Raw genomic sequence first — 17,478 nt, 5'->3', positions numbered from 1 at the left:
TAATTTCTTAACTTATACCTCATTTATTCGCTTGTATCATGTAACCTGAGTTGTGTTTTGTTTTGAAGCCAGATTCGTAAATGGTCTGCATTTACTTAGCGCTTTTCAAGTCACTGAAGACCTTCCAAAGTGCTTTACAATGTGCCTCACATTTTTCCATTCACACACACACTCACACACCTGTCACGATTTGCCATTTGCTCTCACCTGCGCTCACACGTTTAGCCCCAGCTGCCACTCGTTCCTTAATTATTTCTCCTCCTATTCAAACACGTCATTCTCATTCACTCCTTGTCAGTCCGTCAGCAAGCCTCCGCACATTCAAGGCAAGCATTTCTGACTCCGGATCCCGTCTGTCCCGTCCTTTCCTGTATCCCGCTCATCTGTTCCTGGCTTCCGGATCGTCTCCGGTTACCTGACTTGCTTCTGATCTTCGACCACGCCCTATTTTCCCGTCCCGGCTGCCCGACTTGCTTCCGATCTTGCACCACGCTTAGTTCGCAAGGCCTTCTTACTCCTCCTGCCCAGTGAGCACCGGATCGCTGTTTTTTTTCCCCTTGCCCTGACTTTCCTGATCCCTCAATAAAGAATTGTGTCAAACGTTACACAATAGAGTCCACTGCTCATACTGGTCGTGACACACACTTTTAGCGGCGAGAGCCATGCAAGTTGCCGACCTGCCTATGGGGGGCATTAATTATGGGTTCAGTGTCTTTCCCAAGAACACTCTAAAATTTAACTCCGGGAATCTGACCTGCGACCTTTTGAGCGTTCTACCTCCAGGGGTGCCATTCTCAGGTTCATTAAAGTATTACAGTAGTGGCATTTTTGAAGTATTTCCATAGTGGTGTTTTCTTAGAACTTCTAAAGTAGTATTTCTGTAATATTTCTTCAGTATTTTTGAAATATAACTGTATTTGTTTTTTGTGGTACTTCTGTAGCATTCTTGTAGTATTGATGTAGTTTTATTTTTGTAGTAGTCCTATAGTATTTAAACAGTAGTACATTTTACTATTATTGTAGCTGTATTTTAGTGGTATACCTATAATATATCTGTAGTAATATGTTGTAGTATTTTGTTGTATTCACATAGTGGTATTTCTGTAGTATTTCCATATTAGTATTTTTGTAGTACCGTATTTTACGCACTATAAGGCGCACCTAAAAGCCTTTATTTTTTTCAAAAGCTGACCATGCGCCTTATAATACAGTGCGCCTTATATATGGATCAATATTAAGTCGCAAAGTCTTGCAACTAAGGCAAGCAGCCGCCGACTAGATTTCCCCCCGAAGGCGAAGTAGTCAGCGGTGTATGCTGGGATTTATATACCGGCGTTTCATTTCTTAACCAATGTGTCAATCGTCATTTGAATCTGTCACTATTGGCTAAAGTTATTCGGGGGTAAAGGGGGCGGATCCTTTTCATCATTTACAGGCTCGCATAGGCTAAAGGGGCGAAACAAAGCCTGCAATTGGCCGAAAAAGATGAATGTGAATCGCACGTTGGGTTGCACTACTGCATAGAGAAAACATTAACTATTCTGTATTTGTAAATATTTTACTCTCCTGGATTTACTACACTCACGGTTGTAAGAAGACCATGGTTACGTATCATTAATGAACGTGAAGGCTGCAAGAGAACTTAAGTGAGCTATGCGGATTTATATTTTCCCGGTATCTTGTTTTAGAACGATCTTGATGTTTCTGTGATGAGTCTATTTTTACACTAAATTCAATTCAAATTGTTTATTGTCATATGCACCGTTTCCCTGCACAATAAAATTCTTACTTTGCTGTCCACAGAGTTGCCAGCAAAAAATAAAATGGAAACTAAGAAATGTTTGTTTGGTGACATCGTACGGACACCGCATCCGCACGTGTGTACGACACGTATTTGCTTCTTTGCAAGCTTTCGGAATGTTAAGGGGGTAATCAGTTTGACTGAACTATCTGACTGTTTTGTCGACATTCCCATTGTAGCGCCTTATAATCCGGTGCGCCTTATGTATGGAAAATATAGGACCAAAAACTATTTTTTGGGGGTGCGCCTTATAACCCGGTGCGCCTTAAAGTGCGGAAAATACGGTATTTCTTTAGTGTTTTTGTAAAATTACTGTAGTTTTATTTTTTTGTTTTTTCTGTCGTATTCTTGTAGTATTTCTGTAGTTTTATTTTTGTAGTATTTTATGATCATTTCACAGAAACCCTTTTTTGTGTAACTGTACTAATATTTTAGCAGTAATTCTGTAGTTGTAGTATTTTTGCATTGCAGTATCCTTGTAGTCGTATTTTTGTCTGTTTTTTGTTGAAGTATTTCCATGGTAGTATTTTGGGGTTATAATATGACTAGTTTAGTATTACTAGTATTCTTGTTGTATGACTGTAAATTTTGTGGGAGCAAAATAATATCTTAGGTCCCTGTTTTTAAGCACTCAATTTGATATTTAGTTTTGTAGTAATTTTATAATATTGGGGACAATGTTTTAATATAGTACTATATTGATGATAATTATCGATATATTGTCATTATACTTTGACCTTTTTAGTTGGCGGGCCAAATGTGTTATGCATAGGAAGGATTCGCTGTCGTACCAAACATAAAATTATTTAATGGTGGCTTATGTCTTCCAAATAACGTACATTATTCATACATTTGAAAATATAAGCTGTGCATTTTCTGAACTCTGTGAAATAGAAGGGATTGCCCTAGCTGTAATCAGCGTTAATCACAAAACAGGGGAGCAGATTACTTATGACGATATTATCGAGGATTTTGCATCAAGGAAAGCCAGAAAGGTCAGGTTTTAGTTTGTGTGTTTTCTTTTCACTATACAACTATGTTTTCTTTAGTGTATGTGTGTCAAATGTGTGTGATTGTGTGATTTGCTGGAGGTGGTCTGGCCCCGGGAGTAATTTAGTGTAGAACTGCCACTGCTTCTGTGACTTTCCTGATCTAGCAAGCCCCACACACAAATTACAGCAGGAACTCAAACTCCAAAATTTCCTAGCCGTGGTGCATTTTTTCATAGGCAAGCCGAAACATGTCGACAGGGCAAAGGGACGAAGGCGCCATTAAGGAAGCATGAAAAGTGGCATTAGTGGCCATGGAAGCTGCTGGCGCCGCCAACGCAGGCTACGTGAAAGAAGCCTCGCCGCTTCCAGTGGCCTGACAGCTTTGTGACCTTTCACGCTTATTAGAAAGGCAGGTGTGCTTGTTATGAGAAGGAAGCGGGGACCGAATTCACCGCCCCCGTCTTGTTCATTTTCGAAGACGGATTTAAATTGCGCAACGGAACTGCTTGCGAAAATTCAAACCTCATTTGCGTGTCCAGGGCAGAAATTCAGACTGAAGCGACCCCGCTACATCGAGCTTTGGTTATCACCTGTTCACTGCTTTGCAGATTCCAAATTGAATTAAATTGTCTTTATTGTCACTGATATCAACATATTGTGCATTGTGTTCCGCAGAGAGCACACAGCAAATGCTACATGGGGGCAGGGTAGGGAGGGCTTTGTGCTTTGGGTGGTCATGACTGCGTCCTGCGGGCCGTCAGATTGTTGAGAAGCAAATACCTGTCTGTACGATGTCAACAGCCACCGAAATACGTCATGCCAAATATCATTGGAAAGCTTTTAGTCTTGGTATTCAAGATATGATGACCATTTCAAAATATCCTTGTCGCAGAAACATCCCAATCAGTAACTCACCAATTATGTATCCTAGCCGTCATAATAATAGTAAGCAACCAAGGCCTCCTTTCATCTGCGACAGTCTAGTGAGTCCAATCGTGTAATTTACTCCTAAACACATGATAATGCCGACAGATAAAGAAAGATCAGCCAGAAGCATCCCGGCATTGATGAACATAGGCCGAAGAAAGGCAAGCATGGAGGCTAACCCCTTTAAACCGCCAATCCGGACTGTCTTTCTTTTCAATGCAACAAACTGGATGAGATACGAGTGCAAATGGCTACACGGTAAACATTAACTATAGTTAGTGCATGATTTCCACAGAAACATGGATGGGGTCACTCCATTCCAAATATGACTAACGAGCAAACTAAATGCACCGATACAGCGCCGACAGAACGACGGACTCTGGCAAAAAGATTGGCAGAGGACTATGCATCAACATAAACTGGTGCGCGAATGTTAAGATAATGGAGAAACTGAGTAAGAGGCAAAACTGTTATTGTTAAAGTTTGTTCCTTTTTATCTCCCAAGGGAATTTTCTTTTGTTTACATCTGTTCTGTTTACATTCCACTCGATGCTAAAGCTAAGCTAGCGTTAGCACAAGTGAGCAGCTGCATCAATAAAACCCTGGTAGAACATCCGGACAGTGTTTTTATTGCGACTGGGGACTTAAATCATGCAGATTTAAAATCCGTCCAAGTGTGCTACCAGAGGAGTTAGAACTTTAGACCACGTGTATAGCAATGTAGCAGAGGCATACAGTGCCCAGGTCTATCCCCACCTAGGTCTGTTGGACCACCTGTCTCTTTTGCTTCACCCAAGGTATACATCAAAAATCAAGGGTGTTAGGATTACAACAAAGACATTGAGAATATGACTGGAGGACGCTGTTCCTACGCTGCAGCACTGTTTCCACCACACAGACTGGGATGTTTTTGAGGAACCGGCCACCAACAATTGTGTCACATTGGACAATTACACCTCTGCTGTTCTGGATTAAATATGTTTCTGCGTGGACCACGTCACCGTGTGTTCCCTAACACACCACCATCGATGAAACAAGTTGTTAATTAACTTATAAGAGAAGGGGACAGTGGTTTCCACTCAGTTGACTAGGAGGCATACAGCATTGCTAGGGATGACTCAGGAGGGGCATCAGGACCGCCAAGTTTCACCACTGGAGGCCAGGTTTGAAAACACCAACCCAAGGCAGGTCTGGGAAGAAATTAGGGCCTTTAGAGTCTACAAGAGGAAGTCGTTACCAACCTCAGCTTATAGTTCCACTTTTGCTGAGGATTTCGATCTCAGTCTGTCAGCTTTGACAGGGACAACACTGACCCAGTCATAGCCCCCTCCCATCAACTGACCTAGCTCCAGACCTGAACACACATGAAGCAAGATGTGCCTTCCACCATATTAACATCAGGAAAACAGCCGGTCCAGAAGAAATACTGGGACTGCTGAAAGAATGTGCTACCAAGCTGGGTGACGTCCTCACCTCCATTTACAACAACTCGTTATCTTGCTCACTGGTCCCTGCCGCCTTTAAATCGGCAACCATCATTCCTAGCCCTAAACAATCAAATGTCACGCCTTAACAATTACAGGCCTATGGCTTTCACTTCCAAACCTGCCAAATGCCTTGACAAACTGGTTATCAAACACATGAAAGCTGCCTACCACCCTTCCTGGACCCACACCAATTCGCATTCGGGAGAACTGGTCAACTGAGGATGCCATTGCCACGGTGCTATACTAATTACTGGAGAACTTGGGGCACAGAAGCACCTATGCAAGGCTCCTCTTTGTGGACTACATCTTGGCTTTTAACACCATCCGGCCGTTCAAACTCCGGTCCATACTTCAAATACCTGCACTCTACACAATTGGACAGTGGACTTTCTGACAGACAGCACACAGTGGGTCAAGGTGGGAATAAATACCTCCTTTTTCCTGTTCATCAACACATGAGTTCCCCAAAGGTGTGTTCTAAGTTTACTGTTATACTTCATGTACACCCATGACTGCCTTGCTTCTTCCACAGCCAACCTCATCTTCAAGTTCGCCAACGACACCACAGTGCTTGGGCAAATCTCAAACGATGATGAGATGAACTACACCAGGTCGTAACCGGAGACAAAGGGGGAAATCAGGAACGGAGGGGTGGAAAACGGGTCCAAAAAGCGGGACCGACGGGAGTCAGAGTCAAAGTGCTTGCCTTGTAGAAACAGAGGTTTGCTGACGGACTGACAACAGGTCAGTGAAAGGACTGAGCATAAATAGAACGGGGAACCAATCAGGAAGCCCACAGCGACTGGAGCCAAACGAGCGGGCAGAGGTGAAACTAATCAGTCATCATGACAGCTGCTTTTGAGTTTTTATGAAGCACTTTTAATGTTTATTTCTGGGTTAATTATGAGTATTATATGTTTTATCGATGTTTATTCTGGATATTTATTCTCTGGATCTTTGGATTTTATTTTAACTGAATAAATGAATGGATTCTTCAAACGAAGTTTCGTTGCTCTTTGACAGTGACAATAAATATTCTGAATCTGAAGGATCCCCGGTGCTAATGTGCAACCATCCAGCCACTCTCTAAATGCATTTCTACACTGAAAGGAGAAGCCCTCCAATTTTGTAGTACTGTTGTTTAATTAGAATAAAGATCATTCAATCAATTGCAATTCTGTATTCTGTTTTTTTGTAGATTTATAGTTGTTATTTTGTTAAAGTCCTCTACTCTACGTCAGCCAGGATGTCACCTCGAGGTAGGTTTGACCCTTGGGGATTTTCTGAAGGTGCAACGCTGATTTTCACTTTTCGCAGGGGGTTCTGGTCTCCAATAACTGCAAAAAACGAGGAATTACTGAACTACCGTAAATTCCAGACTACAAGCCACTACTTTTTTTCTACATTCTAAACACTGCGGCTTACAATACAATGCCGGTTATTTTATTTTTTTACGAGGCAGATGGTCGCAAGTGTGACTTTGGATGTGCACTTGGCCATTCCCGTTGATCTCCCCAGCTTCCATAACATACCATGTTTATTCGGGTATACGCACATTTGTTTTTATCTAAAAAAAAAAAAAAACCTCAAAGTTTAGGTACATATAATACATGAGGTTATACATATATTACTGTAACTGTGCAATGATTGATCAGTGGAAAATATCACTGACCATAATCGCAAAACATGCAACCGAAACAAACCCGGGTTGCAGTGGTGAGAGTGCTGAAACTTAACCAGACCTTCATTAATGCATTGGGATTTATCTCATTATCACATTATTTTTAGTCATGATACCAGGGACGAATGTGAGAGAAAGGAAAAAAACAGAAAGTCGTCTATATGAATAAACGCAAAAAAAAAATCACAACTCTTTGGTGTATCTGATGATGAATTGACCTTTGAAGGACAAGAAATAAATACATTGTAAATTTTTGTTTAGTATTATGTTCAGAATTTACGTTGTCAATAAATGATTTAAATCATGGCGCACGTATTGAACAACCTTTGTCACTTACTATGCTTAGTTTGAGCTGAGAAAAAGTAAAACAAAATGTTCTACCGATTTTTAATAAAACGCACTATACATGCGTGGGTGTTATACACAGATAAATACAGTATATGTAGAAGTGTTACAAAAACATTTTTAAAACAATACTTGATGTACAGTGCGGAACAGAATTCACAAGCCTTTACAATCACAGGTTCCTTTATGGCCCGCCCTTAGCAACGGGTGTGTAGAGAGGAGATCGAGTATTGCTACTTCTACATAAAAAATGAAATATACGTGCCAATATTCGTTATTAACTAATAGAGGTAAGATTGGGCCCAAAAAATCCAGCCCGACACAAGTACATCAACTCAAATCCCAAACCCCACCGATTAACTTGATTTGATAACCATGGACGAAATTAAAACGAAAGCTTTAACTTGGCGTCGTAGTAAACAAGAGGTTTTACTTCGGTCATGCATACTTGAGTGCGGAAGTATGCGTATTGGCTGAAGTACGCTGCTTGGGGTTTACTTGGGGCCGAGTCCTTTGGATCAAGTGTGCACTTCCAATTGCGGCGCCGAAGTGAACGGTTCGGCACAGCATTTCGGCAAAGTGCAGCGAAAGGAAGTGAAAGTGAAACTATATGAAATGGCACCGAAAAGAAAATCATATTCTGCAGAATACAAGCTGCGAATAGTGAAATATTTAACTGTAAAAAAGAAAGAAAGTTTGTAAACCTTGTAAGCTATTGGCGAGAAGCAGAAATTATGTCTGACGTAAGGGAGGTGGAAGGAGGAAGCAGCACATCTACTTTGGTGATACAGAGGATGAAAATGTATTCTTATTTAGTAATTTGTAGTTAAACTGATAGTTTGGTTACTATGTCTTTGATCTAAATAATTACTTGAGCAAAAGTAAGTGCGGGTTTTGGGCCCAGGCCCAAGATCTTACCTGTAATAACTGAGGAGGGATACACAATGATTATCAACTCACTTATTCCTCGGATCGATATAAGAATATACGCTATAATTAGACCCTACTGCCACAATAAAATATCAATTCAGGTGAAACTATTTGTTAGAAAGATTCCAAGCATTTCTGTATGATGATTCTTTTAATGTAGTAAGAGAAATACTTGGTTTCCTCTCTATCACTTTGTCATGTGTGCAAGGGATGCTAATTAAAGGGTTACGATCAGTTGTATTTCTCAGCATGTGTGCAGGCTGTTGTGATTGTACAGGCTACTGAATTTTAGTTAGTGCAGTACATTGAGTTTTGTTTTGAGAATGTTTTTGCCGCATTCCATCGTATAAGTTAGTGCCAATTTAATTATTGACTGCTACGTTCATTGATTTAGATTGACCACTGCGGACAAAGTTCCCAAATGTGTCTTAAACGCGGCACAATGTGTTACTTTCCTGTGCTAGACATTTCCCCTCTGATTTTGTTTTTCAAATGTTAGAAATGGAAGTAAGTTCATATTATGGCTGTTAAAGCATGTGTCTTAAAATCTGGTGTGGCTTGGACAAAACTAAAGTTGACTTTCTCCCTTTAATTTCCGCGTGTTGATTTTAATCAAGTGCACTCTATAGTCTGGAATTTACGGTAGTCCACTGCGACGCCTGCAATGATGTTATATTGTCCTGGGATTTGGGGCTTTTTGGAGCTGTTTTGCTCCATTTTGTTGAGCAGCTCCACAAGCCACAGACCTCCCTCCCACGGGTGATGATTTGCCCCAACACGACTTGTGCATAAGCGCGGCCATGTTTTTACTTTTTCTCCTTCACGCTTTTCACACTCTCACAAGTCTGAAAGTCAGATTTGGATCGACAAGTGTCATTTGTGTGTGTGCACAGTCAAATCCCTGCCCTCCCCCGACTTCCTCGTTTTCCATTTGGCCTCCCCGATGTTCTGGCATAGAAGTGTTTGGATCGGTATTCTTCCAGGCGCAAGGAGACCTGTCCTGCTTGGCAGTGGTTGGTCGTTCTGCAACCAAATTGGGGGGATGTGCGGTTTCCTTGGGGGTTTGCGAGTGATTCTGTTGCTTACCTCAAACAGAGGAACAGAAAGAAGGCGACCAGTAGTGCCAGCATGGATATGACGTGACCCAGGAAGTTGATGATCACCGCCATTTGGTAGTGCATCTTCCCCTTTTTCTGGGGAGAAAAACCCAAAGTCTAAATCATCATGACTGACATTATCTCCAATATCATCCTCAAACTTGTGGAGTAACTGAATACATTGAACTGCGTTACATAATTAGGATACCATACAAAAGGAATTGTATTCCGTTACAGTTACAGAAGAAAACACGTAGTCAAATCACAGGTATATTTCGTTAAAATAAGGATATATATATATATATATATATATATATATATATATATATATATATATATATATAAAAGACAGACAACTCACTCGCTCATTCCCACCTCGGGACAATTTGGACCGGCCAATTAACCGAACATGCATGTTTTTGGAATGTAGGAAGAAAGTGCCCGGAGGATACCCACGCAAGCACGGGGAGAACATGCAAATTCCACACAGGAGGTTCAATCTCATGACCTCAGAACTGTGCCGCACACGCGCTAACCACTGAGCCGCCGTGTATATATATATATATATATATATATATATATATATATATATATATATATATATATATATATATATATATATATGGAGCAGTGGTTAGCGCGTGTGCGGCACAGTTCGTGTCTTGGGAACCTCCTGCGTGGGTTCAAATCCAGCTCCAGACTTCCTGTGCGGAGTTTGTATGTTCTCCCCGTGCTTGCGTGGGTTTCCTCCGGGCACTCCGGTTTCCTCCCACATTCCAAAAACATGCATTTCAGGTGAATTGGCCGGTCCAAATTGTCCCTAGGTGTGAATGAGCGAGTTGTCTGTCCCTGTGTGCCCTGCGATTGGCTGGCAACCAGTTCAGGGTGTCCCCTGCCCACTGCCCGATGATTGCTGGGATGGGCTCCAGCACCCCCGCGACCCTACTGAGGATAAGCGGTGTAGCTAATGAGATGAGATGATATATATATATATATATGTATATATGTATATATATATATATATATATATATATATATATATATATTTTTTTTTTTTTTCTTTTTTATTATTATTATTTTTTTTCCCATATATATGTTTTCCCCCCACTGGTCATCACATACAAGGTAAGAATAAGTTTAACATCAACAGATTAAAAAAAAAAAAAATTACATAAGAGAAGGAAAAAAAATGGTAGACAGGAAAAAGCCAGAACTTATCTTGGTCCTGTGCCCTTTGACAACCGAAACACTTTTCTCATGGTTCTAGTCATGTAATCAGATTTTTGTAACAAGGAATTTTGAGTGTCATTAATCACATCTCATCATCACGCAAGGAAGATAATCATCATCACACAAAAGAACTAATCATATATGTAAAATTTAGATCAGCATATTCATGTTTAGCATAATATGCCAACTTGATACCTCCCCCTTATTTTGATTGTTTGTTTTTTGAAAATTAAAAACAAATAAAATAAAATAAAAAAAAATTAAAAAATCTTGATCCGATGAAACCAGTCTAGCTGGTCTGTGAGTCAGTAGTTTCTATTTTGACGTTGAAGACCTCGAACTTGTCGTTGAACTTGTTGTAGAGGTCAGCTTTTAGCGTGGTGGTCTGTTCGGCGAGGCTGTTGGCCAGGATGGCATCACGGCGTTGAATTAAGACCTCGGTTGCGGCGGTCTAATCTCTGAGTCAGACATTTTTCTCAGCTGCTTCCACAAACTCCAGCACGAATGCTTCCGATGAGAATGAAGAACAACAGATACAAATCCTCAACGTATTAAATGTTTATTTGTGTTAAACATGGTTATTTTATTTAAAAGTATATCCACATATACAGAACATCATGTGCCAATAGATGAATTGTGTCTATCTTCAATTCAATCACAAACACTCGAGAGACTGAGAGATATAAGGCTTAAACACGAGGTGCACACGGATCACAGAAACACCCATATTTATTGATTGTACAGATTGCCACACTTGTCACACTGTTTCACAGGTAAAAGCAAGACCGAAATGTTTGTTATTGTTCCATCTAAATGCCGTGACTTGTTCTCAAAAACTGCTCTGAACATTGACAAATGTAATATCACCCAGAGTGACTCAGTCAAAAATGTAGGTGTCATATTTGACCCCGATCTGTCCTTTCAAACACGCGTTAAGAATATTACTTTTTTCCATCTTCGCAACATTGCTAAAATTCGCCCTATGCTGTCTCAGTCTGATGCGGTGATTATAATTCACGTGTTTGTCACCTCCCGTCTTGATTACTGCAATGCACTACTCTCCGGTCTCCCAAAGTCAAGACAAGAAAGTTTGATCACATTACCCCGATTTTAGCTAACCTGCATTGGCTCCCTGTTAGCTTAAGATGTGATTTTAAGGTTCTGTTTGTAGTATACAAAATCATGCATGGACTTGCTCCCTTATATCTTTCAGATTTAATTTCCCCCTGTGTTTCGGTCCGGAGCCTTCGCTCTGAAAATGCTACTAGTGATCCCTAGAGCTGAGAAGAGATCCGCAGGTTTGAGAGCGTTCTCAATTCGGGCCCCGGTGCTGTGGATTGCTCTTCCCCCTGAGATTGGATCTACAACCTCAGTGGAAATTTTTAAATCCAAGCTTAAAACACACTTCTATTCTATAGTATATGAATAACCTATATTTTATGTTGACAATATCTGTGTATTATTTGCCTTCATGTAGGTTTTAGATCAGGGGATGGAGTCATAATAGTCTGTAGTTTGCAATAATCTGTGGTCTGTGCAGCCCTTTGAGACCCTTTGTGATTAAGGGCGTCACAAACAAACATGACTTGACTTTCCTTATTTCACTTTCAATAAAGCACTCATTTTGTTGAACTGGTGCGAGCCTGCAGTTTCGTGGTTCTGTTTATGTGTGTGGTGCGCTAGTCATGCTTTCAGAAAGATTTAGTAAATTTGATTGATTACCGTATTTTCCGCACTATAAGGCGCACGTAAAATCTGATTTTTTTTAAAAAAGCTGACTATGCGCCTTATAATCCGGTGCGCCCTATATATGGATCAATATTGAGCCGCGACAGTTCTCGCAACTTACGGTAAGCAGCCACCGACTCAATTTTTCGCGTAGAAGAAGAAGTGCGCTGTGCAAACTGGGAAATATTAAACAGCGATTTTCTTTTATTTGTGCGTTTGTATAAAGACCCTGAAATGGCTCCTATTAAGAGACACGCTTACAACACATGGTTTAAACTCAAGGCGAACAGTCACGCAGTAGAACACGGAAATAGAGCAGCAACAAGTGGAGGAAGCATGAGGATAAGCTGCGCCAAGTAAGAAGGACTAAACAAAGTTTCCGTGGCAATAAAAGCGAGATGGCCACAGTTAGAAGGCACACTTGAACAGTGGGTTGTTGAACAAAGAGCAGCAAGTAGAAGTGTCAGTACAATAACTATTCGAATGAAGGCAACAGCGCTGGCACGGGAACTTAACAGTAAAGAATTCAGAGGTGGTCCTACTTGGTGTGTTTTTACGTTTTACATTTTACAGTTATTATGTTATTGCTTTATTGGTATTGTTTTGCACTTGTTGTTTTTGCACATTACAAGTGTGACTATATTGTGATTGCACTAACGTTTAATTTACCATAACAGTAGGGCAGCACGGCGGCGCAGTGGTTAGCGCTTGTGCGGCACAGTTCATGTCATGGGAACCTGTCGTGGGTTCAAATCCAGCTCCAGACTTTCTGTGCGGAGTTTGTATGTTCTCCCCGTGCTTGCGTGGGTTTCCTCCGGGCACTCCGGTTTCCTCCCACATTCCAAAGACATGCATTTCAGGTGAATTGGCCGGTCCAAATTGTCCCTAGGTGTGAATGAGCGAATGAGTTGTCTGTCCCTGTGTGCCCTGCGATTGGCTGGCAACCAGTTCAGGGTGTCCCCTGCCCACTGCCCGATGATTGCTGGGATGGGCTCCAGCCCCCCGCGACCCTACTGAGGATAAGCGGTACGGCTAATGAGATGAGATGAGATGAGTATCAGACGTTTTTTTTGCGTGTTGACTAAATGGAGGAAAAGTAAAATGTTATGCCTTGCTGTTGTTCAAAGATGTCAAAGATGTGTCACAAAAATGCTTTACCTCAGAGAAAAAAATAAAACAGCTGTTTATTCATTTTGGGCGTGAATGAAGATTGTGGAAAACTTGTTTGTTATCTATTAATAAAGTTTGACTGACCTATCTGACTGTTTTGTTGACATTCCCTTTAGCGTGGCACCATCTAATGGTTGCAAAACGTAACTACATCCTCTACTGTAGCCAAGTCAAGTCACATTTATTTATATAGCCCTTAATCCCAAAAATGTATCGAAGGACTGCAAGGGGATTACAATTACAAAATTGCACAATAACCTGATCTTAAACCAACATGCAATTATAGCGCCTTATAATGCGGTGCGCCTGATGTATGGAAAAAGTTTAAAAATATATCATTCATTGAAGGTGCGCCTTATAACACGGTGCGCCTTATAGTGCGGAAAATACGGTATTTTCTTTTTATATTTTGCAGTTAATTGTTGTTCAAATTCCACGATACGATCACTCTATTAATGTGTTGTTAATGTGAGTTAAAAAAGAGCATATCTTGTCTGCCACGTGAAAGATAAAGTTTTACTGTATACAGTATATTTTGCTTTATATATTACACTATGTGGTCTTTTTTGTAAGGCCGCAAGCAAATACCCGACCTTGGTTTCCTCGAATTCTTTTTCAAGGTTACATTGTTACATTGCTCATTTATCAATTTAGTTATTTATTATATGTCATTTTTATTTTGTATTTTATTACCATATTTGGTATTGAAGCAATCCAAAAGTAAATGAAAGTAATCAAGTCCCCTTGCTGCAATATTATGGTATTCAGATTTTGTTACTCGTTACATTTTCTCAACATATAACAAGTAACTGTATTAAATTTTTGAAGTAGCTGTGTGTATAATTTCGATAAAGAAGAATTTGGACTACTGTAAATTCTGAACTGTAAGCCACTAATTTTTTACTACTGCTGGCGTAAACAATCTGTGTCCTGGCTTGTGTTTAATTTCAAGATTCTGACTGAGTATTTGGACGAAGAAACAAAAGCTGAAGAGAGCAGTTTTTCAAAGTTTTATTACAATTAAACAAAAACAATGAAAATCATGTTTTGGGCTTGGGTAATCAGAATAAAGTCCTCCCTAGCGAGCAGGTAGCCAACCACTCTCTAAATCGCTTTCTTGCACTGAATGAAGAAGCCCTCCAGTTTCATTGTACTTTGTATAATAACAATAAAGACCAGTCATTCAACTGCAATTCTCTGTTTTGTTTTTATTTGTAGATTTTTAGGTGCTATTTTGTAACAGTCGTATACTATCAGTCGGTAAGAAAGTCATCTCGAGATAAGTTATCTTCGCGGATTTTCACTTTTGGTCCCCATTAACCGCGATAAGCCAAGGGATTACTGTATATGATTGACGTTTATTGGAGTGTTTTTTTGTGTCGGACGGGTGACCGATGGGCCTGTTTCGAGGATTTACGTAATCTTCTGGTGTCTGCGTGAGGCTTAAGAGATTAAAATCCCCACAGAAGTCCTCCCAATTCCTACGATGGTGTGCACCAACGCACCTGCCCAGATCCCATAATCTGCTCCCGCGGGTCCCAATTTCCATTGTGAAATATTACAATCACGACCTGTTTTTGTGTTTATTTGACTTTATGAAAAACTCTACCAATCATAGCTGTTTTCTGGAACACGACTTTCTTTGGATACTAGGCGGAATACACCCCAATTGGTTGTCAGACAACCACAGACAGTGTTGGGAGTAACCAAATAATGAATGAATCTTGATTTTTAAAAAAAACTCAGTTTTAATTTCCTTTCTTTATTCAAATATTCAAGCTTTGGACAGAGCAAGCCTTATACTTTTTCCTACGACCTTATCCAAAGATCATATTACATTAATACTTATCATATCGACAGTGTTGGGCATGTTACTTTGGGTATAGTTACTCACTACTTCTTCCAAAAAGTAATTGAGTTAGTAACCGAATTAATCATTAGTAAAATTACTTAGTTACCAAAGAAAGTAACTATTTCCGTTATTTTAAATAGTAGTTGATGTCCGCCAAAAAATTTGAAATTTCTGAGCGGTATTCGAGTCAGTTGAATAAAGAACAGAAAGGTAGTTGTGTTATAGAACCTTGTAATATTTATTGCACATCACAAGCAACAGATTTATCCTACAATTAAATCAAACAGTAAACAACATAATGAAATAACAGTCCGCTGTAAACCATATAAAGTGAGTTAAAAAAATGAAATCTCACTTTTCCAACCAGGGACAACTTGTCATGTAAACATTGGCAACTGAACTTAAAATATTTTCTTTACAACAAAAGTTGAGGGCAAAACAATGTGAAGTGGGGTTTACTCATAAGGTTTGCACATAATTCACAGTCTCAAGTCAGACAATTGGCCAAATAGACATATGCTTACTTTTCTTTTGGCGCATTAGTAAATACTAAATGATAGTAGCTATTTTAAATGGTGACATCCGAAAACATGTGACATAAACAACTCGGAGGGGAGCAGAAAACGAAACAGCTAAACCAGTTCAGGGTGTCCCATCCCTACTGTCCAAAGATTGCTGGGTTGGGCTCCAGCGCCCCCAAAAATAGATGGATGGATACATGTTATACACCTGCAAATATGTTTGATACCACTGCCCTACTAACTTATCCAAAGATCATATTATATGTGGACTTATACAAAACCAAAAAGATAGAGCATTACATTTTATTTGATTTCCAACAAATTTTCTCCATCCACAAAAAGTATATAAGAAATGTAAACACCCTTCAAAGGTTTTGTCAACAAATGTTTTTTTTTTTGTTAAATCCTAAAATATGACAACATTCCCAATATGAACATGACATGTAATATGTTAATAAATCTGCCTATTGTGAAAAGTGTAACATGTCATCATTGTTATTTTTCTTTTTACTTTATTTATTTTATTTACTTATTTACTGTTTTTTATCCTCTGTACTTCTGCAGCACTTTCCGTTCCCTTAAAAATTGTTAACTTTTCATGATGAAACAGTCAAACACTACAACGTTAAAACGTTCATGTCAATTTTCTTTGTAATGATGCAATGTTGCATGTAAAAAAAATATATATTTTTTTTCTTTTTCATAAAAACGGTTTTGACACCCTCTGCCAAACCAAAGTGGTACTACAACTTTTAGCGTCTTAATGGGATAGTGTGCAATCTTATTTGCATTGAATTAATGTACTTAGTGGCTCATAAATCACATGATACAATGAATCTGTGACCTAATTAGTTTTCAACGCTTTTAATAATCGATTAATTGTTGCAACCCTACTGCAGACCATACAAAAGTCAACTGTTGGTGAAAGGCTTGCTCACCTCCTGGTGCAGGATGGCCTTGCACATGGAATAATTCCCTTTGGGGGCCCAGGTCCCATTATACAGGCACTTCCTGTAGACGTTGTCTGGACACAAACATATATTTTGGTTAAGGCACATCTGCTACAACACTGAGACCAGCAGCTAGTATGCACTGTAAAAACATTTGGGCCAAAAAGACCCAATTTGGATCAAATTTGGACCTATCCATTTCCTTGGAAATGTGACCCAATCTCCCAGGTTATTAAAAAAGCATCACTAAAAGTGGGTCCAAAGAAAAGAAAACACTCAATTTGTTTTAAAAAATGGTTACAAAGTAAAACAACCCCCAAAATACAGGAAGTTCTAAACTACAGAGTGTACCTGATTATAAGCCGCATGATCGAATTTGAGAAGAAAAATAATTTCTGTCTTCATACAAGCTGCCCCGGATTTTAAGCAGGCTTTCCCCATAAAAATGAACTAATTTACACCCATTTCTTACATTTAGAATGCCTGACGCACACCTGGCATTCGAAATTTGGTTCAAGTTGGGCCTAAAACATATATATAATATATATTTTCAGGTCGGGACGGGCTTCTCACTCGCCAATTAAAAAAAATATTTATCCACTCATCATTGTTCTTTGTTTCTTTCTCTCTTTGGAAAACCCGCTCAGCGCAGCATGTATATTTGTATTTTACTGGACGACGGCGCCAGAGCAACCATAGTGTGGCGAATAATGCCAGATTGCAACACAGACACTCATGTCTTTGTGTTGTTGTCATTGGTGGTTAAA

General features: G+C 39.7%; 1 protein-coding gene across 1 annotated transcript in view; it reads right to left on the bottom strand.

Annotated features, from left to right (window-relative positions):
- crhr1 (corticotropin releasing hormone receptor 1) overlaps nt 1-17,478 on the bottom strand; it is a 138,568-nt gene that overhangs the window by 35,589 nt on the left and 85,501 nt on the right. The window contains exons 5-6 of the mRNA XM_088323053.1: nt 16,700-16,785; nt 9,250-9,356 (exon numbers count right to left, since the gene is read on the bottom strand). Coding sequence (XP_088179179.1) covers nt 9,250-9,356; nt 16,700-16,785 — 193 coding nt within the window. The remainder of the gene's footprint in view (nt 1-9,249; nt 9,357-16,699; nt 16,786-17,478) is intronic.

Source organism: Urocampus carinirostris, chromosome 19 (assembly GCF_059441175.1).
Source record: "Urocampus carinirostris isolate Australia breed hairy pipefish chromosome 19, RoL_Ucar_1.0, whole genome shotgun sequence".
Classification (NCBI taxonomy): domain Eukaryota; kingdom Metazoa; phylum Chordata; class Actinopteri; order Syngnathiformes; family Syngnathidae; genus Urocampus; species Urocampus carinirostris.
Note: the sequence above shows the minus strand (reverse complement) of the source record. Positions and strands in the feature narration are given on the sequence as shown.